General features: G+C 58.1%; 2 protein-coding genes across 8 annotated transcripts; one reads left to right on the forward strand and one right to left on the reverse strand.

Moving 5' to 3' along the window:
- The first annotated feature begins 1,646 nt into the window (after nucleotides 1-1,646).
- Nucleotides 1,647-4,581, forward strand: LOC101290409 (5-hydroxyisourate hydrolase-like). 3 transcript variants are annotated; one of them, XM_033406191.1, is made up of 4 exons: nucleotides 1,647-1,931; nucleotides 2,270-2,451; nucleotides 3,718-3,843; nucleotides 4,308-4,581. In XM_033406191.1, exons 1-4 carry the CDS (start codon nucleotides 1,872-1,874, stop codon nucleotides 4,360-4,362), a joined length of 423 nt encoding a protein of 140 aa, XP_033262082.1. In that variant the 5' UTR covers nucleotides 1,647-1,871; the 3' UTR covers nucleotides 4,363-4,581. The 3 variants fall into 3 exon arrangements, with proteins under 3 accessions (XP_033262082.1, XP_012392265.1, XP_033262081.1); XM_012536811.2 differs by having other exon boundaries at nucleotides 1,649-1,931; nucleotides 3,718-3,853; XM_033406190.2 differs by having other exon boundaries at nucleotides 1,650-1,931; nucleotides 2,312-2,451; nucleotides 3,718-3,853.
- Nucleotides 3,315-23,405, reverse strand: GAS8 (growth arrest specific 8). Of its 5 annotated transcripts, none has more exons than XM_049703559.1 (12): nucleotides 20,059-23,150; nucleotides 19,539-19,906; nucleotides 17,404-17,490; nucleotides 15,264-15,461; nucleotides 14,325-14,531; nucleotides 12,732-12,786; nucleotides 11,902-12,107; nucleotides 11,273-11,440; nucleotides 10,891-10,977; nucleotides 8,908-9,117; nucleotides 7,282-7,347; nucleotides 3,315-4,999 (listed from the first exon to the last, which is right to left on the reverse strand). In XM_049703559.1, exons 2-12 carry the CDS (start codon nucleotides 19,539-19,541, stop codon nucleotides 4,850-4,852), a joined length of 1,437 nt encoding a protein of 478 aa, XP_049559516.1. In that variant the 5' UTR covers nucleotides 19,542-19,906; nucleotides 20,059-23,150; the 3' UTR covers nucleotides 3,315-4,849. The 5 variants fall into 5 exon arrangements, with proteins under 5 accessions (XP_049559516.1, XP_049559514.1, XP_049559513.1 ...); XM_049703557.1 differs by lacking the exons at nucleotides 3,315-4,999; nucleotides 7,282-7,347 and having other exon boundaries at nucleotides 9,046-10,977; nucleotides 20,059-20,256; nucleotides 20,376-21,340; nucleotides 21,424-21,474; nucleotides 23,007-23,405; XM_049703556.1 differs by lacking the exons at nucleotides 3,315-4,999; nucleotides 7,282-7,347 and having other exon boundaries at nucleotides 9,046-10,977; nucleotides 20,059-20,256; nucleotides 20,941-21,340; nucleotides 21,424-21,474; nucleotides 23,007-23,404.
- Between the last annotated feature and the right edge of the window lie 226 nt (nucleotides 23,406-23,631).

The raw sequence follows: 23,631 nt of genomic DNA on the forward strand, positions 1-23,631 counted from the left end.
GGTCTCTTTTTACAAGAGGCCCAGCAGGTAGACGTGCACTTTGTTCCCCCTCCTGGCAGCAGGGTCACAGCTCGGGGTCACGCGGCGAGCACGGCATGGCTGGCACTGGGCCTATTAGGCTGGACCCCCATGCCTACTCTTAATCAACCCACTGCCCTCCCAGAGGCACAGGGAAGGTTCCAGGTGAAGCCTGCAGGCTGGGGAGCGGGCCCTAGCAAGGCCCCAGAAGGAGCTGTGACGACGCCCTGCCCTGCCCCGCGCTCTCCCAGAACTAGGTTTTCTCTCGGGGCAGAGAAGGACGGAGGGGGTAAAAGGGCACCCTCCAAAAAAGGTTTGATTGTTGTTTTTGTCAGCTTGACATTTGAGACTTTAAGTGTACAAAGAAAGGTTATGGAATGAAAATAATTAACACTTGTCGACACTGCTTGTCCCAGAGGTGGACCTGGTATCGTCAGTCTTTTGTGTACCACACTAGAAAATATTCCAGTACTTGGCCTCTCTGTGCCTCAGTTTCCTCCTCTGTAAAAAGGGGATCCTAATAGCTGCACCCTGAGCTTGTGATGGTGATAAGTGAGCTTGCCCTTGTAACAGGCTGAAAGCTACCGTGGATTTAAAACCACGAAGCTATACACGCCTCCCGCCCCGAGACCATCCACCTTACACACAAATGGGCCTCACTCTTTTCACTGGGCTGCACAGTTGCTGTGTGTGGCAGAGTTCATGTATTTAACTGTCCCCCGTGGGGACAGTCTGGTTGTTTCTGGTCCCGTCCCCATGGGCGTTTACCAAAACAGGTGTGTGTCTCTTTGGGGCCACCTCCTAAAAACGTGAGCCCTGCCAAACGTCACATGCATTTAAATCTCAGACAGACATTTCCTGATTGCCTGCAAAGCACTGTAACCAACACCCAAGTGTCGCTAGAAAGGTCCCCTTCCCCACCTCAGAGGGGTGTGATCCTTAACGTACAAATTGGCCCCACTCACTATCCAAATAATTAGAAAAGGCTCTTTAGCAACAAGAAAAATGACTCCACATCGAGAGCAATCCAACCCGCCAGGCAACGTCACCCAGATTTTAAACACAGAACGCCTTTATCTTTACTTATACATTATATACAGTCGGTTCCGTGTGTACATCATGGACTATTGCGAAACAATGATGGACTCGTGCCCGTCGGCTCAGCCTTGTCTCTTGTTTCCTCACTTCTGCATAGCCCAGACCCTACCCTGTCAGTGTGCCGGGCCCCTGCTCCTTGGGGGTCGAGGGCCAGAGCGGGTAGGAGGAGGGGCGGGCAGTGCGACCACACGGGCCATCCGTCCCGCCTGAGGCACCACCACGTGGCCTGTCGGTGCTACCATCAAATTCCGACCTTCCCAGGGAAGAAAACAAGCTACACCGGTTTAGGGGCTCCCGGGGGTCGTCAGGCTCGCCCTGCGCCGCCCAGCGGCCGAAGTGGACCTTGGCTGGACCTACCCGCCCCGCCAGAGCCCCACCCCCTCCCCGCGCCCCTCCCCATCCGGTCCCGCCCAGCACTCAACCCCAACGTCCCCTCGCCCCGCCCCTCGCCCCCCCCCCGCCCCGCCCCGCCCCCCAGGGCCGCTCCACTTCTGGGCCGGGAGGAGCCTCCACGGCCCCAAAGGTTGTGCACCCCGATCGCCTACCCCTCCGCTCCCCCCCCCGTGAAGCCCCCTGGGTCCCTCCAGGTGGGCACCGAGGTGAAGCCGCTGCGAACCAGACCGGCCTCACCCCTCCCTGTGGTTCCACCCCGAGTTTGGTCAGACACGTGGCCCCCGGGGCCAGGGAGGGGCCCGGAGAGGTTCTGGGGGTGGCAGCGTGGTGTCGCCACCTCGCCAACCCCAGTCCGGCCCGGCATGAGCTCCGGGGTCGCCCTGCGGCTGCGGACACTCCAGCGACACCTGGGCTCCCCGGAGGTAGGGGGACAGGCCCGAACTCGGAGCCCCTGAACTCTCCTCCACCTGGGGCTAAGGGGACAGAGCTGAGTTCTGGGAGAAGAACCCCGTGTGGCCACCCACAGCCGGCAGTGACTGAGGGAGAGGCCCCTGGGTGTGGAGACCCCGTCAGTGCTGGGGGGAGGGCGCTGCTGGGGGAGGAGGGGGACAGGTCAGCGACCTGCATGGCAGTGTGTCACCGCAGCCTGCGCGGGCTGCTCGGCAATTCCACCCGCAGCTCCTCACCCAGGGCCCAGGGGCAGTTTGGGACTTTGTCCCCCGGGGCTGTTTACACCGACTCCGCTGCCTCATACCGGCAGGTGTGGACACAAGGCAGCTTCCCTGTCCCTCTCGTGGCCCAGGGCAGAGGTATGGAGCCGGGCAGCAGCCCGCTGACCACCCACGTACTGGACACTGCCTCAGGGCTTCCGGCTGAGGGCCTCTGCCTCCGTCTGTCCAGGCTCGAGGACCATGGCCAGCAGTGGACCGAGCTGAGGAAAAGGTAGGAGGGCGGTCTGGGGCAGGATTTGAGTCCAGATCACCTCCCCGCCCCACGCCAGGGCAAGGGGTGCGGGCCTGGAGGGCAGGGAGCAGGGCTCGCCACAGCCGGACAGTCCCCCTGCAGACTCTCGGGGCCGCGCTTTCAACAGGCTGTGTAGTCCTGGTCAGGGCCACAGAACGTGCTGGGACAGCTCACAGCCCAAGTGCCCGCTGCAGGGGGAAGAGGGGTGTGTCTCTTCCTGCAGGCTGGGCCGGCCGAGGCCTGAGGTGGGACCTGAAAGGCCTGGTTGTCACTGACTGACGGGTGACCTGTGCGGGGCAGCAGGCGGGCACTGGACGTTCTCTATATTCTCACTGCACCCTGTGTGCAGACACCACAGGCACCCCTTTCCTAGACTGGGGGGCGAGGGGGGACGGCTGGGGCAGCAGGAGGTGTCCGCTGCCTGGCAGCGCTACCCCTGCCCCAGGCCCAGGCTCTGCTGGGGGACGCCCAGCCCAGACTGGCAGGTGTCATGGGTCAGCTGTGAGCAGTTTCCCCCGACCCTCCCGCTGGTGTGGGCTGGTTGGCTGGACCCCAAAGGTTCCAGGCCTGAGGGTATGGAGCCTTCAGAAAAGCCGGGGGTCCAGGCCCCGTCTGCGCTTGGAGGAACACACGGAGTCCAGGGCGGGGGGCGTACAGATCCACTCCCAACCACACCCCCTAAACTGCGCTGGTAAATGCCACCCTTTCTGATCACAGCGCAGATGCTTGCAAGCACGGCTGCAGGTGCCGGGGGCTCCGAGGGAGCAGAGGCCCTCAGAGCCTCCGCTGGTGCCGCTGGAAACAGGCCACCACGCGGATGGCGATTTGGGTACAGTCACTGAACCAGAAAGCCACACGCAGTATATTAAACAAAAAGTACACGTTATAAAACAGTGTGACTAGTACAACCCGTTCTTAAAGTTTGTAAATGAGCATATTTACACATAGAGAAAATCTGAAAGGTATACATGCCAGATATAAAGCGATTATTGCTCACGGGGTAGATTGTGGGAACTTTCTCCCTTCTGCTTCTCTGTGATTTCTCAAACAGTGCGCAGTGTCCCTGGGCTGCTCCAGAGCCCCAGGTCCTGGAGGCTGTCCTGCTCCATAGCCGCCCAGGCCCGCTCACCCGAGTCCCAGTCAGGCTGCGGGGACATCGGAGGCCGGTGGGCACGCAGCCCCGGGGGACCCAGGCCGGGAGCTCCTCAGCCCCCTCTGCAGGGACCCCCCCCTTTCTCTCCCCAGCTACACGGACCCTGACGGCCGCTGCCCTGGGCTCCTGCTGCCAGGCCAGATGAAGGCGGGCACCTACAAGCTGTCCTTCGACACTGAGGGCTACTGGCAGAAGAGGGGCCAGGAGAGCTTCTACCCGTACGTGGAGGTGAGGGCCAGACGGGTGGAGGCCCATGACTCACCGTGACCCGCAGGCCGGCCCTGCGCCTCCACTACCTCGCACCTGCTTTGGGCTCCCAGAAGAAAGGGGTGCCGGGCTTGACCACGTCACACCCGTCCCTGACCTGCTCCGGGGTCAGGCTGACTCAGCCCCTGCGGACAGAGGTTCACCCAAGCCCCGTCCAGCTCACTGTCCCCCTTCAGTTGACCTGTTCGGGCGGGACCCCTTGGGAACCTGCAGGCCCAGGGCCCCTCAGATCGAGTGCTTTCTCTGGGGAGGACCCAGCCACACCCACCACCCCCCAGCTGGCCCTGGGGCTCCTGCCCCCCAACTGCATCCCCAGGTCAGCCGTCTGGGCTGCTGAGTCCATGGCAGCACTGAGGCCAGGCTGAGTGCGCTCCATGCTGGCCCCTGGCTCCCCCGGTGTCCCCTCTGCCCGCAGGTCGTTTTCACCATCACAAACGAGACCCACAAGTTCCACGTGCCGCTGCTGCTGAGCCCGTGGTCTTATACCACGTACCGAGGGAGCTAGCGGCTGACCGGCAGCCGGCCTGCGAGCCCGGACCCGTCACCACGGCAGGCTGAGCCGCCCCCGACCAGCAGGGCAGGCTTGTTGCTCACGGGCACCAGGGTCACACTTCCCGGGGACGTTCTGGCCCCGATTCCCCAGTGGCAGCTGTCACTCGGGCTTCAATAAAGTTGCTGCTGGCATCTGCGAGGCGGCTGCGGTCACTAGGCACGCTCGGCTGGAGCTGCCCAGCCCCAGGTGGGATGGGGGCGGGTGTGCGCACAGAGCTGGTGGGCTCGGGGAAGGGGCCGGACGGCATCGTGGGCCCTGGGGGCGCCTCTCCACACAGCCACGCAACAGGACACGCAGCACTTGTGAAAACCTTCATTTGCTGACGACGCACGTCTACAAAACGAATACCTGCCGTCCTCGGTGCGTGAGGTGGGTGTCATCCGGGCAGTGGCCCCGGGCAGGGGCTACGTTGGGGTGCCCACGAGTCCTGCGGGGCCCTGGCCCAGCGTCTGGCCGATCACGGCTGTCTCCAGGGGCTTGAAGCCCACGTTGTCCAGGGGGACCCCAAAGGCCAGGAGCTTCGCCTCATAGGTACGCAGCAAGTCATTGTGGGCCTGTGGGGACACAGAGGCCTCAGGGGAGGGGTAGCCGGGGCTGACCCTCGCTCAGGCCCACCCAGCCCCTTGGAGAGCTAGCCTTTACCAGGTGCTCACTATACCAGACCCAGACCCTCACACGCTTATTTAAATTTGAGAATCTAATTGGCTTTACTCATGGCAGCATCCAATCTAGTAAGCGGAAGGGTGCTCCGAGGAGCTATACAAAATGGAGGCTTTCATGGGCACAGGAGGGTGGGACAAGGAAGTTAAAAGGGTGGGCACCTTCCCTTAGGGGAGGCAGGGGGTCTTAGGCAGATCACCTCCCACTGCTGATGGGTTTAAATTTCCACTCTAGGGAGAGGCTAAAACTTCAATTAGGTATTAAGTCTTGGTAGGGTTCACATAAGTGACTCCGTTTAGGACCTGTTGTTTCTTTTTAACAGTCCCCCCTTTTGATCAAACTCTTAGCCTGAGAGATATCAAAATTTTAAGGCATTAGTGCCGCTCACAGCTTTTGCTGATTCTGTTTGGGTTTTTGTTTTTGTTTTCCCGAATCTCTGGGATTCACAGGTCAAGACTTCGGGTTCACATTTTTTAAGTCCGTCATTCCCCACATCTTTTTCAATATTCCAGTCTTAAGGAGATCATTTGCTTGGTGGTTAGTGGCTGCAAACATGCATTTAAAGCTTTTGGGAAAACATAATGCACCAGGAGTATGATTATGATTATTATAAGGAGGACAAACCCCAGTGTTTGGAGTCCTCAAGGCCAAACCAATCAAAGGCCCCACGGAAGGGGCCATCCTTTTAAGCCAAGTGACTTGCCCAGGGGTCTTATGTAGCTGAGTTTCCACCTCCGCACAAGAGTGGGTCCAGATGAGCCGGTGGTGATGGCCATGCACAGACACCTCCTGGCTCAGCTGGAAGACAACCAGAGGCTTTCCTTCTGTCGAGAACAACTCTGGCCCGAGTCTGAGGACTTTTATCGGGCACTACCCAACCACTTCATGTGCGGGACCTCGGGTAACCCACAATGGAAGATGCCCCCACCATCCCTGTTTCACGGCTGGGGAGACTGAAGAGGGTGTGCACTCAGAGCAGGACTGTGGTTTCAGTTCCTGGTCCCTTGCAAGCATTTCTCACTCAGGCTCAGCATCCCTGCCTTCTCAGGGATGACCCCCCTGCCTTGTCTACTGGCATCTATTCCCTTCCCCCATCCCAGAAATGCCGAAACCTGGGCAACAGCGCTGGCAGGGCCAACGCAGACAGGGTTTCTGTGCCCCCATCCTTTAAAAGCAGATGTTTGTAAAAGGGCACATTTCGCCAGATGGTTGCAAGCGTTTGAAGAGCTGATGCATGCTACGTGCTCAGAGCCTGGCCTGACGCAGAGCAAAAGCTCAAAGGGGCTCCTTGTCCCCGGCATCGGCAAGACAAGGTACTGGGAGCTGAGGGCAAAGGGTGAGCCAGGGCCGGGCTCCAGCACGACTCAGGGGCTGGGCCCTGGCCCTCACCCACCTCTGGGGTTCAGCCCTCCCCACAGTCAGATGTGGGTTACGGAAATTCCCCCAAGAATGCATATAAGTATCAGGGGTTCCCAGAGCACCTGGGGAGGGCCCTGTGGGCAGGGAAGGCCCAGGGGACTTGGTCACCATGGAGCCCAGTGCCCATGACGGGCACTGCCTTCACGCTGGGGCTCCACAGCCCAGGGCTCACATCTGAGTCACGCGCGCGGGGTGCTCGCCCTCGGGAAGCGCGTCTGCAGGCAGCACTGTGTCTGCGTCCCCACGGGCCAAGCACTGACAGAGCTGCGGGCTCAGCCACAGAGCTGGGGACGCTGGGTGCAGGCACAGACGGCACCAGGGTCAGGGCACTGCACTCCCCAGCCGCAGGAGGCCTCTGTGTGGCTTTCACCAGACTCAGAAAGGCCTTGGAAGACGTGGATGTGACTCTGAGGGAGCAGAGACCCCCCCGCCCCAAACCGCCCCAGAGGCCAGGCTAGCGCCGTGGCACCAGAGCAAGGGCCGGACAGGGACACAGGGACAGCCTGCTGGACAGGACGCCACGCATGCACTGGGCAGGCCCCATCAGGGACACCAGGACAGCGTCGGAGCCATGCGGATGTACTCCAGGCCACCTGCAGGCCAAGTGACCCTGAGCAGGCGCAGACGGCCTCAGACTGTGTCAGCACCCAAAGGTAAAGATCAGGTGGGGTCCTGGGTGAGGAAGGGGCCTGAGGGAGGGGTGTGGAGCCCCGGGCAGCTGGCAGAACATGGGGGAGGGGTGGGGGTCTCCTCGCACCTTGCAGACCCGGGCCAGCTCGTACTGCAAGTCCTTGATGGTGCTGTTCTTCGATTCCAGAACGTCCTGAGGAAAGGAAGGTGTCAGGACGTCCACACGGGGAGCGGCTGGTGTGGAAAGGTCTCCAATGGAGACAGATCTGCGTCCCCGTAAGGAAGCTGCCCAGAGGGTGAGAAGGGGCAGCCTGGCCTGCTTCTGCGGCCACCCCGGCTGCCAACGCCATCCCAGGGAAAACCCCCTCGATTCCCCACCTGCCCTGCCCTGGCCCCCAGGCACAGCCATGGTGACTGCCACGGACGGCCGAGTTTTTATCCCCTCACCCTGGTCGCTGGCAGCACTGGGTCGCTGGCCCAGCTGCAAGACCGGTTGTCCTTCCCAAGAGGAGAGCAGGAAAGCCCTCCTCCCCTTTGTGATCCACACACAAGAGGGACAAGAACAGAGACGAGCCCCCAGACTCAGGACATGGTGATGCCGGCCCAGACGAGGCCCCACCATGAGGCTGCACTACCCCAGCCCCGAGAGCCGAGCCTGGGTAACTTGGGTCCTCCAGGCACTGCCACCCACTGAGCCAGGGCCATCGCTCCCCTGTGAGCAAACACCTGGTCTCAGCCAGAACCTTGGGCACGACATCACCTCGGACCCCAGCCCCCTCCTCCACTGGTGACGAGTCATCCTGTCAGCCCTGCCCACCCTCTCCTGCCCTCCTGTTGCCATCTGAGGCCTGTAACCTCTGTGTGAATGAAGAGTAGGGGCAGACAGGGCCCTCCAGCATGGAAGGACCTTCCGTGGAGTCACGGAGGCCAGCTGGGGTCTGTGTCCGTCTCCTAGACCCCCAAGGAAACCGTACCTGGGGCCACCTCAGGCCTGGCCGCTACAGGTCACCCAACTGGCCAGGATCCCAGAGCCATGCCACGCTTCCCTAGCAGCACCAAAGACCCCTTGTCCGTCATCACCCGTTTTCTTCTGTGGCACGTCCCACCCAGGTCAGGGAGCAGAGGGACAAGGCCAGTTCCAGGTAAGGTCACCGCCAGGGGCAGCAGGGCTTCTGCCTGCTGAGCCAGCGGCAGTGGCAACTGCCGTCCTGAGTCCTCAGCTCACCCTGCTGGCTTGTGGGCACCAAGGCCTCGTCTGTCTTTTTACTGCTGTGCCCCATGCCCAGGACAGTCCCAGCCCAGAGGAAAGCCACACACGACTGCAGACTCTCGAGTGAACAGACGCTCCAGCCTCCGTTCAGATGTGACTCCCTCTGGGAAGCCTTCCCAGCAGCCGTCACAAAGGCCACCCACGGCCCTGCATTCCCCCTGCCACGGCCTCAAGCAGCACATCTCAGTGTCCCAGGCGGACGGCGGCCGTGGCCTTGGCTGAGAGGCTAAGCTGGAGTGGGCAGGTGCCGGGAGGCGAAGGAGGGGCCGGGGAAGGCCTCAGAGACACCAGGGCAGAGCCCGGGAACCTGGGGAGCCCGATGGCTCACACAGGCCTGGGCGCTCGGGCCAGCAAACCACAACAGCCCCTCCCCGAGGTGAACTGAGACTCTCCACTGAGGGACGGAGGCTGGAGCACAAGAGAGGAGCCCCGACCGGAGCCCAGGCCGCCGGAAGCCCCTCCCCGGGGGTCCCTGGGACCGACCTCCAGCTTGCGGGACACGAGGGTCAGGGCCGCAGGGTCCAGGTTGGAGGCCGCCAGCACCTCGTTGAACTGCACCTCCTTCTTCTCCACCGCGGTGGCCAGGGCCTGTACCTTGCGCTCCAAGACGAGGTTCTTGAGGCCCACCTTCTGCTGCACCTCCAGGATGGCTGCGGTGAACTTCCGGTACAGCCCGTCCCTCTCCTGCTGCACCTGCGGGATGGGCCCGGGCTTCTCACTGGCAAGAAGGCCCTCCCGGCTCTGCCCCGAGGCCACGGCACAGCACCTTCACCAGCGCCCGGCCACGGGCAGGTGGGTCTGAATCTTCTACGCTGCCTGAACCCCACTCTGTGACCGAATTAGAGGTGTGCGGCTGTCCACATCATGGGCGGCAGGAGGAAACACCTCTGGGAAGGTGTCTCAGCAAGCCACAGGGACCCTAGTACGAGCTGCACAGACCCCCTGCCCTGGGTCTGGGCAGCAGGCTCGGGACCTGATCATCCCCGTGAGGTCCAGGGCCTCAGACCCAGCAGTGTTGGGGTGGGGGCCCCTTGGAGGTCCACTCCCTCTGCCAGCCCCAGACCCTGGAACACAGGTCTAGAGCGAGCACTGGAGCCACCCACCTGTCCACCAAGGACAGTGTCCTTTTCATCTCCTTTAACTTTTAACTGTGCACCATTAAACAATCAAGACTGAGCAGGGGTGTAAAAAGGAAAAAGTAAACGCTCCTCAACCCCACTTCCCAGAGGCCACCATCTGAGCATTTGCTGGGACTCCTTCCAGAATGCTGTGCACTGCCATAAAAACACACATCGCTGCTAGGAGGAGGAGAGGGCTGTGCTGAAACCCCGCAGGACCGTGTCTTTCTAAGTACAGGATCGTATTCTCAAGATGTGCTTCAATCCAGTCCCCGTCCTCTGCTCTTTAAAACGTGACGAGTCTGGTTTCTTAGGGGCGCTGCCTGCCTCCCCTGCCGCAGACGACATGCAGACAGAAGAGAAGGTGGTAGAGTCCCCTCCCCACTCACGGGGAGCCGCGTCTCCCTGGTTGCCTACGGACCCTCCCCTCAGCTGCCCTCAGCCTCCGGGACCCTCGGAGGCTCCTTGAGGATGACTCTTGCTCTGACCGCTTACGGGATGTCCTTTCCACTGTCAGTCTGCGGCGGTAGCTGTGCTAACGGCTCACACAGAGGGGGCGGCTCTGCCCTCGGCCAGGCCCGGGGCCAGACCCCGGGACCTGCAGGCAGGGAGGGCCATCTCTGCAGAAAAGCACGTGCAGTGAGACACCTGCCTGCCACCCAATCACATCAGCGAAGACCTGGTGCCGGCGGAAGTGGCCCCTTGGGCACTGTGGGTGGGGCCACAACTCTGAACATCCCTCCCGGCAGGCTATCTGCACCCTGAACGTGAACCTTCTCGCCCAGCAGTTCCCCTGCTAGGAATCGACTTCCCTGAAAGGGATACACAGTTGCACAAAGACTAACTTAAAAGGATGCTTGTAACAGCAAAGGACTGAAACAGAGATTTCAAATGTGACCCGATCGGAGAGACGGCACACAGGCTGAGACGAGAACATGGGCGCTCCAGACGCCCTCACTTCTGGGAAGCGGTGTCCCTACGCCGGGACACACAAGAGTGTGGGAGGAGAGTCAGGAAGCTCTGACCACTTGTGAGGACCAGCGCACGGCCCCAAGGCCCTCATGTTTGCACCCACAGGCTTGCTTACAACGCACACATAAAGATTTGGGACTTAGAAACACACACACAGATGAAGAAAGCCCTTCCTTCAAGGGGCCAGGCCACCTCCACGCTTCAGAGGAGAGCCCCAGGGGACAGCCGTGGGCACCACCCGCTCCCTACCACTGACCACCCTCTGAGACCCGGGCTGGCCGCCCACCGAGAGCCGCGCAGAACGAGGAGGGCCACGGGACCTCCAGCTGCCAGAGCCGGGCGCCCAGCCCGGCACCCAGGCGTCCCGGGAGCTTGCCTGGATGAAGCGCTGCTCCAGAACCTCGTGCTCCCACTGCAGGCTCTTCAGCTCCTCCTCGGTGACTTTCAGACGGGCTTTCGTGCACTGGAGAGAAAATGGGGATGGAGGAGAGAGCACTCCCGACTCAGGCACCCACACAATGCAGCTCCCGAGCAACAGCCAGGCCAGGTGAGCGTCAGAGGGAACCAGCTCCCAGGCCTGAGGGGCTGAGCCACCGGGGCAGCCCGCCGGGGCCACCCATCTCCCAGAACAGGTGCCCGCCTCACGTGCCCCAGGGCCACCAGGCCCAGGAAGGAGGGGCTTAGCGCCCCTGCCCTTCCTGCCCTTCCACACCCAGGAGGAGGTGCCAGGGAGGGCCAGGAATCAGGCAGAAACCCACCAGCAGGATCTGCTTGTCCCTCTTGTAGCCCCCGAGCTGCTTCTGCATCTCGCTCATCTCGTCCCGAGCCTTCTGCAGGGGGTCTGCCAGGAGCCTGTTCTGCGCGGACACCTCCATCATCTCCTTCTCCAGGTGCCTCTCTTTCTTCCGCATGGCCTCCATCTGCTCCTGTGGGCACGAGGGGTGGGGGGTCGGCAGGCAGGACCAGGGGCTCCCCTGCCCGCAGAGAATGGTCCTGCCAGCACCGTGAGGACCTACATCTGTTTTCTGTGTAAACACACAGTATTTTTTCACAGTTTTAACTTATTCTGAATTTTCTAGTACTTCAGCCTCCGTGCAAATTGAGAGATTACACTTTGCTCATGACCCCCAGAGGACATCCTCCACGGCTGCCAGCACTTGGGTGACGATGACGCCCCTGTGCTTCCACCTGACCTTTGACATATCCCAGTGCATACAGGTGTATCACTTCCCTGCCACATGAGGGTTAGGGCAACAGCCGGACCGCAGCCACGGCTGTAGCAGACAACACAACTTGTGAGCTTCGATCAAGGGCAGCTGAAGGGCAGGGTCAAAGGCTTCTACAAGCAGGAGTGTCGGCCCAAGGGGGCTGGGCACTCCAGCAGCACCTTGAGGGAGTTGATGAGAGCCAGGTTGTTGAGGGTGATTTCGCTGTAATAGTTCCTGATGTCCGTGAAGGCCTCCTCGTGGCGCTGCATAAGCATGCTGATCTGGCCGTTCTTCCTCTCCTCCACCTCGTGGATCTCTGTCTTCCTGCGCAGGTCAAGCTCATCCCTAAGCATCCTGACCTTCTTATCGTACTTGGCCTCGATTTCTGAAAGGCAGCAGCACACACAGCAGCTGAGCAGAATGCTGGCCCTGTGGCTACGAGAAGAGATGGCAGCTGTGCCCAGGGCCGAGAACACCCACCAGGACGAAGGCCTCACCAACAAGCGGACAGCAGGACGGGGCGGGGAGTTGCTCCTGCTCTGTGGCACCAGCGCACACACCAGCCTGCCCTCCTTGCCCGTCACAGGCATTGCTAATCAATCCCTGCCTCAGGGATCCCAACAGCCGAGTGTCACCCAGTCCCAATGGGCTCTAACCACGGCCAGCCAGCCAGACTATGGGCTCTATCAGTAAACCAGACAGACTTTCGAGGCTGGAGCCTCCGCAGGCCGGGAGACCTGGACGCTGCCCACGAGGCTGGATAACTACCGCCTGCTTCTAGGTGCCGCTTCGTGCCTGAGGGTGTGGGCGGGTACTGGGTGGTCCTCACAGCCTCCCACCTCTCATGGAATAGGGTGTTCTGGGATCCTGAAGAGTCCACCAGCCTCGCTTTGCACGTCTGAGCTGTCTTAACTGGTTTATGTGCCCGGTTAGCAAGCGCTGTTGGGCAGTCCCTTCCTGACGGGAGGGGCTCTGGGGCCGTCTTACACGGAGCGCGGGTGACGCTGACCTCGCACCTGCCGCTCAAAGTCCTTGCGGATCTTGGTGATCTCCTCAGTGTGTTTCTGCAGAGGTGGAAGTGGCCGGTCACTGGAGGTCAGACGGGACGGGACAGACGCCGGCCCCTCAGCCCGGCCCCTCGCCTCACTGGCAAGGAAAGCCCGGCTCAGTAAACCTGTGCTGCTTCTGCTGGGCCCCCCACCTCCGAGCTCATGGACCCAGCCCGGAATAACAAGGTTTGGTAAATTCCACATTTGATAATGGACTTCCCTCAGCACAGGTCACCTCGGAGCTGCAGAGAATGTTGACAGACATCCCGGCCGCTGGCCGTGCCCAGCCCTTCCCACCCTGCCCAGAGGCTGGACAGCAGGGGCCAGACCCACACAGAGCTGCCGGCTCCCCACTGTCGGCTAACCTGCTTTGGCTTAGAACACCGTTACAAGTTATTTTAATAGACAGTTATAAATTCTGAATAAAAAGTTTAAATTAGACTCTAGAGCAGTGTTTTCACTCAGAGCGGTACTCTGACCGTGTACCTACTCCACGCCCAAGGCCTCGCGTAAGCAGAGAGCCCGCACCGCTGTACTTGTTGGAAGGCAGCCCACTCTGTGCTTCTGTCAGAAAGACCAGACCGCCCTCAAGCGTCCAAGACTTCAGCTCCCTCAAGCTTCACGGCAAAGTCTGCAGTGTTACTGATTTATTTCCAGATTCAGTTGAGGCTGGGCCGCCTCCAGACATACACAGAGGCAAGTGCACTGACAAAGTCTTTCAACCCACAGCCAGGAACAACCTTTGAAAACCAAAGTTGGACACATCCTCCCTTTGCCCACGCCCTCCAGAGGCCCATGACTCAGTCCTGTCCCCCAGACCCCTCTTTCCTCACTCCTGGGGGCCGTGGCACTGGTCCATCCCCAGCCCTTCTCAGGGCCTGGTCTCCCCCAGCCCTGCCTTCCCCCCACCCTTGCCCGGGTATCACCTTCTCAATGAATTCCCAGAACGCATAGAAAAATGCAACCACCCTGGTTCCCAGCACCTTCCTGTAGCACTAATGCCCGCAGACCTGCGACACAGGTTTGACAGTTTATTTTGTCTTCTGTCTCAGGGGCAGCCTCCCCATTCTAGACCATCAGCCGTGCGTGGGCAGGCATTTTGTCAGCCCCATCCTCTGTGTCCCCAGAGATCAGAACCGTGCCCGGCGCTTAAGAAGGAGTTCCAACCTCCACCTGGAACCCCGCCGCCTCCCTCAGAAACGACCAAAGAGTCTCAAAGGCCAGCGAGGCACTTGAGAGCACAGCTCACGGGACAAGCTGCTGTGGCTGCCGAAGGGCTGGAGGGCTGCTCACTTCAGGGGCCGCGCGTGCGTCTCTGGGGTCAGAGGTCAGCAGTATGCGGAGAGGGACCCTGAGCTGGATTTCCCTCCTGGGAAGCCAACCTGTTGCTCAAGCCTGAGACAAAATTCTGTGTCTGGACCCCAAACAGGGCTTGTTTGGCTGCATGCTGCTGCTACTGTTGTTTAATTGCCAAAATGCAGGATTTAATATACAGAAATATGAATTCCCAGTTGGAGTGCATCCCGAGGTGCTCACGGCACGCCAGCACCTACCAGCCTCAGGTTCTTCACCACCAGCTCGCCAGCCAGCTCCTGTTCCTTCAGCTCCACCTGCAGTGCCCGCATGTCCCTGCACAGGGCACCCTCCTGCGCACGGCGCTCCTCCTGCGCCAGCTTCATGACCACGGTGCCCTCCGCCTTCATCTCCATCAAGCTGTTCTGATGCTCGTACAGCAAGTGCTTCACCTTCTGCTTATAGACCTGCAGGCGGGGGAAGTACCACCGCTCACCTACTCTGCCCGCTCACCTGCATGCACATGCCCACCTGCACACACCTCACCTGCACAGGCTCACCTGCACGCACATGCTCACCTGCACACACGTGCCCACCTGCACAGGCTCACATACACAGGCTCACCTGTACACACAAGCTCACCTGCACACACATGCCCACCTGCACACACATGCCCACCTGCATAGGCTCACCTGCACACACCTGCCCACCTGCATACACATGCCCACCTGCACACAGAGGCTCACCTGCACACACCTGCCCACCTGCATACACATGCCCACCTGCACACAGAGGCTCACCTGTACACACATGCCCACCTGCACACACCTGCCCACCTACACATACATGCCCACCTGCACACAGGTGCTCACCTGCACACACATGCCCACCTGCACACACCTGCTCACGTGCACACACATGCCCACCGGCACACACCTGCTCACCTGCACAGGCTCACCTGCACACACCTGCCCACCTGCACACTCCTGCCCACCTGTATACACATGCCACCTGCACACAGAGCCTCACCTACACACACATGCCTACCTGCACACACACACAAAATACCCTCAGTTCCCCACGTCAAGGACACAAAGGGCTGTGACTCCCAAAAGCAAGGCGAGACAACGCCCCTGGCCCCCGGTCCGGCTCCTCTGCCCATGTGGCAGCTCCTATGGGGACAGGCCAGCCCCACGCACCTTGATCTCCACCTGGTGCCTCTCCTCGGCCTCCTCCATCTCCCGGTCTTTGTTCCTCAGCTCAGCCTTCTTCTCCTCCAGCTGCCTCCGCGTGATCTCCCAGAAAGTGTAGATCCTGTCCCGCTCCAGCTGGAAGTAGTTGCGCTCGACCCGCTCACGGTCCAGCTCCTCCCGGATGCGGCCAATGTGTTCCACCACCTGGCAGGCAGAACAGGGCCAGTGAGGCGGCCGGGGCGGGCCACCTGCCGCCAGGGGAGGGTGCACGGAGAAAGGCCAGGAAGAAAGAGGGAGGGGCTGCTCTCACCTCAGAGTAAATCAGAGCTAAAAGTGAGAAGTTAAAGTAGGGGGCTGGGAAGGCTCGGGGACAGGGAACGTTCAGCAAACAGCAGAAATCTCTTGTATTTGGCCAAGAGTCATAAAATGATTATATGCTTTTATTCCTTCCTGGGGATTTACACTAAAGAAATTTCTCAAAAGAACACAGGAGCTTTCCGCTTAAAGATATTAGCTACACCATTATTACAACAGCAAAAGAATTAAAAAGGAAATGATCTAAGATGCTTTTAAGTAGGAGAATGGTTGGGAATTCCCTGGCGGTCCCGTGATAAGGACTTCGCGCTCTCACTGCCGGGGCCCGGGTTCAATCCCTGGTCGGGGAACTAAGATCCCACTAGCCACACAGCACGGCCAATAAATAAATAAATAAATAGGAGAATGGTTGAGAAATTAGAGTATATCAGCTAGAAGGTTATATGGCCCAACAACACAAAGATATGAGAATGATGTAAATATGTTCACAAAACAATGTAAAAAACCTTTCACCTTTAAAGATACACGTTAAGCAAAAAGTATACAAAACCAGTAAACCCGAAACAGTCAAGATGGTTTGGTCCGGAGCCAAATGCAAATCTGCAAATAGGTTAAAGGAAAAAAAAAAAAAAAAGGGCCACCAGGCCGGGACGGGGCTGGGCTCCCCAGGAGGGAGGTCTACAGTGGGGTCTACTGTGTCAATCAGACAAAGGATCTAAGCCAGGCTCCTCCCGTCTCTGACCGGCTCACGCTGGACGTTCCATCACTCGATATCTAGATTTCTTATAACTATCTAGATTTCAAGCTTCTCTTCAAAAATCAGCAAACAAACAGCTCTGGAGCCCAGGGCCCACAGGTTAACATGCAGCGAACTGGCCACAGCTGCCCTGAGTCTCTCACTCCTGCCTGGGCCCTGGAAGCTTCCCAGGTGTCCACGCCTGGAACACCGGACAGCAAGGCTCTGCTCTGCAGACTGGCCACTGCCATGTCACAGTTCGGTCCCCACCGGACAGGAGAAAATGGGGAGCCAAGAAACAGCCTGACGGCTGGGGCAGTGGGTAAGCCGTTCACGCGGCAGCCTGGGGACCTTTCCAAAGCGCAACCTGACCCACCACCCTCTGCGGACACAGCCTGTGACACAAAGGCTCTCCACCGCTGTTCAAGGGCCTCGGCCCAGCTCTCCAGCTTCAGGTCTTATGCCTGTTTCAGTCACCTTTCATTTCCTTATCTTAAAACCATCAAAAGTAAGTAAGGGTCACTAACGCTCACAGGAGTGCATGTCAGACGCTCCCAGACCACACTTGCTCTCACAGTTTGCACACGTTACAGGTTTCAGGAGCCTTGTAATTGAAATTGTAATTATATAACCATGTTCTCTAGCCCTTAAGTTCAGCAAAATGAACAAGTGGCCAAAAATAATTCACAATGTTCAATGGTAAATAAAACAAATGAGAATGCTATAGGTGTATGTACTATGATAATAGCTCTGTAAGCATCAGGTGCCTACAAAAGATAAGAATGAAAGAAAACCCAGAAAACTTAAAACAGCTTTTATGTCAGAAAGACATTTCCTTCCAAATTCCTACTACCCTATAAAAGAGTTCACCCATGTGCCTGTACCGCGTTGTTTTACAACACGTGCTGTGCTTGGGCGTGCAGGCGTGGGAGGGGCGTATCCACGTGTGGGCAGGGCAGCAGGAGCCAGGCAGAGGGGAGGTGCACGCGGAAGCGGGGGCAGCGGTCTGAAAGAGGCTCCTAGGAGAAGCGCGGAGTAGCAAACCCATCCCACCCCAACTCAGCGCTGGTCCGCGGCTCAGGCCAGCCCGCTCACCTGTTCCTTGCTCATGTCCTCCGGAGCGAGACCATCAACAATCGGGGTACCTTTGGCTTTCCCTTTCTTCCCTTTCTTTTTGGGCGCCTTTGGTTGAAGAATAGATGGTTGGGTTAGAGTTCACCTTCTGGCTGGCTGATTCCCTCCTGGGGCCGCTTGGGAGAGGAATTCCTGTTCTGGGGCATCCATCTGACTGCCCACTGTCTCCTGCTTCCACCCAGACCACATCACTCTGCCCTAAGGTTCCCCACCGTTAACCACAGGCACATTCTGCTGATACCTTTGGAGCAGCAAGGAGAAATCTGCCTTCTCAGAAGAGAATATTGTTTTCCCTGACAAAGGGAGGGAGGGAAACTTGTTCCTTAGTATATAGCAGAGACCCCCTTGGTGTGGATGCAAAATCTACTCGGACTCAAAAAGGAAGATTCCCCAGTACCACACTGTCCAATGTTACCACACTGGCTATAATGCTTGGCGAGCACTATAAAGAAACCTGCAATAAGCTGTTCCGTGAGTGGAGGGAGAAGTGCCCACAGCAACAATCAAAGCTGGCAAGATGAGGGCTCCTCCCCTCAAAACACAAAACCTCAGAGAACCCTGGTGGAGGAGCCGGAGCAGACTGTGGCGCTCACTGTGAGCCGGAGCAGACTGTGGCGCTCACTGTGGGCTCTGTCAATGGGGCGAGGCTGCTTTTAACAACTTCAGCAAGGTGCCAGACGAGACCTTCCACCCTCACTCCCTTCCCGAGGGCCGCTCAGCAGATGGCCAATTTCCTTATCCTTCTGCCTTTACTTTTCCCAAGTTTCTGTGGCCCATGCTTGTGTGTACGCGCATCTACGTGACTCAGTAACATTTTTACTACAAAAAAAGTTTTTGTGTGGGGCTTCCCTGGTGGCGCAGTGGTTGAGAGTCTGCCTGCTGATGCAGGGGACACGGGTTCGTGCCCCGGTCCGGGAGGATCCCACATGCCGCAGAGCGGCTGGGCCCGTGAGCCATGGCCGCTGAGCCTGCGCGTCCGGAGCCTGTGCTCTGCAACAGGAGGGGCCCCAACAGTGAGAGGCCCGTGTACCGCAAAAAAAAAAAGTTTTTGTGGAAATCTTACAAAACGTAAAGAAAAAAAGGAAAATCACCCTATAGTCTCACAAGCTAGTAAAAGTAGATGTATTCTGGTGGTCCTTTTCCAGTTGACTTTCAAAAGACCCATCCACAGAAATGTTCACTCCTAATACAATGCCCTCTTTCCAATCCCTCTACTCCAATAAGTCCACCCCATCAGAAGAGCCTGAAGGTTTGTCACCACCCAGCATCAGGGACAGTCAGCCAGCGGCCGCCGCCTGGTAGAGCCCCTGGGGCTCCCGCACACACAGGCATCCTCCCTGCCTCCCACAGCTGATGGCCACATCTGCCTGGAAACTGAGTTACCGACAGCCCCTACATCATGGCGGAGGTGGGGTGGCGCAGCTGTGAGCCCTACCGCAGAGAGGGGCCGGGATGGAGAGCCCCAGAGGCAGCAAGCTGTCGCCGTGCTCTGCTCAGTACCGGCCTCACTCCTCGCGGGCTCTCCAAGGAAACAGCAGTTCCTCTACCCTGAAGCTCTGCCCCGAAGGACTCCACGGGCACTGGACATGCTGTCAGGACCCTCCGGTGTACAGGGTCCTCTGACCACCCTGGTATGCCCCGGGCTCTCGACCCCAGAGAATGGAGGACCTGTGTCTCCCAGGCCCCTGCCAGGTGAGACCCTAGGTCCCAAGGATCTCATCAATGAGCCTTCCATTCCAGGTAGGAAAGCCCCTCGACCCAAGTTCTCTGCTCTGGACGCTGTGCACACCGGGCCCTGGGTCTCGGGGGCGGGGGAGGCGGGTGCTCTCTGACCACCCACCCCTGTGAGCACAGGATCCTGGAGAGCCCAGGTCTCTCAGCTCCAGGTGCGTGTGGGGTCCGGGATCCGGGGTCCGGGATCCAGGGTCCGCAGCACCCTGGGCCCTCCCTGCGAGGACTCCACGAGAGCGCCAAGCCCTCAGTTCCGGGACCCCAGAGCTCCAGGCCTCCCGTCCCGGGGTCTTCCTGCACGCAGGGCTGGCCCCCGAGCCCCAGGTACCCGGCGCGGACCCTACCAGACCTCCACCCCTCCTCACCATGGCTCCGGAGTCCCGGCGGCCGCGACCCGCCGACCAACGCGCCAGCCCAACCTGGGCTGCGCGGTCTCCAGGCAACCGCTGCTAGGTTCCGCGCGAAGTCTCGAGGACCCTCGCGAGAGTCCGCCCGAGGGGTCACGGCCTGGCAACGGCGGGAGCGCGTCCCTAGCAACGCGCTGGGCTGAGTCACTGGGTTTGGGCCGCAGCTGGGCGTCATGCACAAGCTAGATTTCCACGACGCCCGTGAACGCGTTCGTTGCGGGACGTGTCTTGTTTATTGCGGGTCTTCCCCACTAGAACTTAAGCTCCATGGAGGTGAGAGGAACTGTTTCCATCCACTTCTTACTTACTGTACGTGCGTACGGGTCCTACCGTGCATAATTTCAGTTAGTGAGTGACGGGAGGTGCCGGAAAGATATGCACCGCTACGTTTTCCAAATTAGATTCAAATTCAGGCTGAGGCTCTGCCCCTGGGCCCACCCCACCCCCACCCCCGCCCATCTTTGAAGATTCCTCCCACCTGAGGCTGGAAGATAGCTGTGTTTCCACAAACCCTCAGAAGAAACAAAAGTAGGGAAGAGAACATGTTCCAGCTGGGTCCAAAGTTTTGAAATCAGCAAGTCTCCCCTTCGGAAAAACTAACTGGTCTGTCTGAAGAGGTCTTGTCCTTGTGATGAGGAAAAACTAGAAAACTTTGCCAGAGGTTTCCAGACACGCACTGCAGGAAAAAAAAAAAAGTCATCGGGTTCCTTTCCTAAGCTCTTGCTCTGAAAACTGCTAACCACTTTAAGATTTCCAAAGCGAATTTGCGATCCCTCCTACCACCCAATTACCTACATGCAAAGTGCTGTCCTTACACACCATTTGTTGTCTTTTTTCTACACTCTCAACTTTAGCATCTTTTTAAATAGTGGTTTTGCAAGAGGTCATGTTTTTCCATCAGGTTGGGGATGGAGAAGAATCTTCTCTCCCTGGAGAGCTTCCTTGGGAGCAGGGTGTGAATGATGAAACAAGGCTCAGGTGGGAGACAAAGGTGCCTCCGTAGCTGGGCTTGCTTAGGCTCAGGCACCCACACAGGGGCATGCATGTGAGAGCCACAGCGACGAGCCTGGGGGGCTTCCTGTTTGCCCACCCAAGCCCTGATCGGTCCTGGAAAGGAACAGCCCTTTTGAGGGACTGTATTGCACAGAGCCATGATTTATTTATAGCAGCCCTGAGGCCTTTGTGAGGTCTGGTGGTGTCACTGTGCCTGGGCAGACAAGAGCCTGAGCCTCTGTGTCAGAAACCTCTGGCCTGATAAGGGTCTTCTCCCCTAAGGTGGGGTCCTCCCGGAGGGGTTTTGGCAGGTGAGACAGCACAGCTGGGTAGCACCATGGAGTAATGATAATTATTTAACACTTACTTTGCAGACCCAATACGCTAGGTGCCTCACGCTGACTGGCTTTTTGCTTTAGAAGTCTGGCTGGGAGTCCCGAATTAAATAAATGCATTAACAATAATTCCTTTCAACAAAAAGGGCAAAAATAGGAGAGTTAGCTCAGGATAATGAGACAGGATATTCATCTGTCACAAATCAACAGCACAGCATGGTTTATCAGTGTGCACTGCAGAGATGCATAGTTCAGGGAGGCCTTGCTGCCAGCTCTCTGGGCTCCCAATAAGACCCACAGCGACCTGTGCTTTTCATATTTGAGTTCAGATTTTTAGAAAAGAGCTTTTTCTTCACATGGATGGCTTGAGATACTTTTATTCAGCATCAAGCTGTGCATCTCGGAAATCCAGATAAATGGCATCTGAGTCTCCTGTAAAATCAAAGACCAAATGTTAATACATACAAACTCACTGACCTATGTCTAATACCTGGCTCTTCCTAACACCCACGTACCTGCTCATCCAGGTAAACTGCCTCAGACCACAGCAGCAACTCGATGGAGGCCTGGATGTTAGGATAACACAGTGCTTAAGAAGACTAGACTCTCTTTTAGAGATAAACAGTGAAGTATTTACAAATGAAATGACATAATATATATAGGATTTGCTTCAAAACAACCCAGCAAGGGAGGGAGGCATTGAAAGTACAGAAAAATCAGGATCAGCCACGAGTTGGTAATCGCTGAATCTGGATGACGGTTCATGTATGTTAACTGTGCTATTCTCTCTACTTCTGTTTGAAAATGGATTTTTTCCTTTTTTATTTAATTTTATTTTTTAATTGAAGTATAGTTGATTTACATGAAAATGTTTTTTGGGGTTTTTTTTTTTTGCTGTACGCGGACCTCTCACTGCTGTGGCCTCTCCCGTTGCGGAGCACAGGCTCTGGACGCGCAGGCTCGGCGGCCATGGCTCACGGGCCCAGCCGCTCTGCAGCATGTGGGATCCTCCCAGACCGGGGCACGAACCCGTGTCCCCTGCATCGGCAGGCGGACTCTCAACCACTGCGCCACCAGGGAAGCCCCCCATGAAAATGTTTTCAATGAAAAGTTAAAAATAAGCACTGGCCTCTGGAGTCAGATCACCTGCTGTTTACCAGCTAGGATGCCCTTGACAAGACTCCGTCTGTATCCATTTATTCATATGTCAAATGGGGATAATTAATGAACACCAATACTGTTACAGTTACTATGGCTGTGTGACAGCTTGCCCCCAAATGAAATACGTGACATCTGTTTTGCCCATGAATCTGCAACTTGGCTGGGACTCGGTGGGGACAGCCCACCTTGGTTCCACGTATTACCCCCTGGGGGTGGCTCAAAGGCAGGCTCTGATGCCTGGCTACTGGCTGAGACCTTATCTCTCGTTCATTGGCTATTGTGGGCCAGAAAACACTCAAGTGGCCCCTCAAATGGCCTGGGCTTTCTCACACAGAGTGCCCGGGTTGCAGGGGAGCCTTCGGAAAGAGGTGAATCCTACTTAAGACCCAGCCTTGGAAGTCACATGGCAGCAACCTGCCACAGTCCATTGGCCAGAGCAGCCACAAGCTTGCCCAGGTTCAAGCAGAAGGGGCACAGACAGGGAATGTCTTGACGGGAGCAGAAGGTTCTGGAAGACACAGGGAATCAGAAATACTGCTCTGACCATTTGGAGACAATACAAACTTCCACCTCAGCTGACTCTGAGCAGGCAGTGCCCACCTACTGTCCTGACCTCCTTATGTCCCCACCACCCACCCTGTAGCTCAGCTTTGTCCCCAGGGGGCTGAGCTGCCTCTTGGAGTGGCACGGAGTGCAAACTGCAGCGGCTTGTCCTCGTGGATCATGAGATCATTTTAGCAGTTTTTGTTTTTGTTTGTTTTGTAAACTAAAGAAAAATGGGAACTATTAGCCTGCCTCACTGACTGACAGTTTCAAAGGCCATGGGCTCCGTGTGACTGGAGCTGGACTAGGTGGTGAGGCCCTTTGTTGGCTGCAGCTGTATGGACAACCTGCCTTTAGAAGGGTGCTTTCCTGCAAACACCAAGTTCATACTCACCTCCCTCCTCTGCGGATTTTTCCACGCCCAGCTGGGAACAAACTGTCTCCCTGACGGTTTTCTTTGGTTTGTTTAGTCTTTGTGCAGACCATGGGCTTGCATTTGGATCTTCTGGCTTCCAGCGCCCGGCTGTGGCACCCTGGTCGGCTGCCTACCCTGTGTTCAGCTTCACCCGGAAAATCAGGATCCCGTCTTCTAAGGATTCCCCGGGAGAATTAATGCACCAAGGGCCTGGCACAAAGCCGCATTCCAGGGCCTCGTGCAGGGTCCAGTGTCTGGAAGTGGGGCTCCATCGAACAGTTTGGTGCTCTCAGCACGCCCAGACCCTGCCTGCCTTCCTTCCGGGGGGCCCCCTCTCTGCCCGCCTCCTTCTCCTGACCTCCCTCCCCCCCCCACCCCCGCCCCTGCCCCCAGCCTAGCCCTTAGACGCTCTCGCCGCCCCCCACCCCGCCCCCTCGCCCTGTCTCTCCGTAGCATTTATCACAATCTGCAATTCTTGGCTTAAGGGCCCTAGGGTGTTAGGCCCGCCCCTCCATACCCCGCAGAGCGCCGGCACGTAGTTGGCGCCCCACAAATTTGCGGGGGTGAACGGACGGAAGTAGGCGCGGCTGCTGAATGAGGGCGC

The sequence above is a fragment of the Orcinus orca genome, chromosome 20 (genome assembly GCF_937001465.1).
Source record: "Orcinus orca chromosome 20, mOrcOrc1.1, whole genome shotgun sequence".
Taxonomy (NCBI): domain Eukaryota; kingdom Metazoa; phylum Chordata; class Mammalia; order Artiodactyla; family Delphinidae; genus Orcinus; species Orcinus orca.

Excerpts from the sequence above, each read along its gene's own strand:
- LOC101290409 (XM_012536811.2), top strand. The coding sequence starts at position 1,872 with ATGAGCTCCGGGGTCGCCCTGCGGCTGCGGACACTCCAGCGACACCTG. Across the intron at positions 1,932-2,269 it reads GACACCTGGGCTCCCCGGAG|GTGTGGACACAAGGCAGCTT; the intron begins GTAGGGGGACAG and ends TCATACCGGCAG. Across the intron at positions 2,452-3,717 it reads TGGACCGAGCTGAGGAAAAG|CTACACGGACCCTGACGGCC; the intron begins GTAGGAGGGCGG and ends TTCTCTCCCCAG.
- GAS8 (XM_049703559.1), bottom strand. Across the intron at positions 14,532-15,263 it reads GGCACCAGGTGGAGATCAAG|GTCTATAAGCAGAAGGTGAA; the intron begins GTGCGTGGGGCT and ends CCCCGCCTGCAG. Across the intron at positions 10,978-11,272 it reads GGGACAAGCAGATCCTGCTG|TGCACGAAAGCCCGTCTGAA; the intron begins GTGGGTTTCTGC and ends TTTTCTCTCCAG.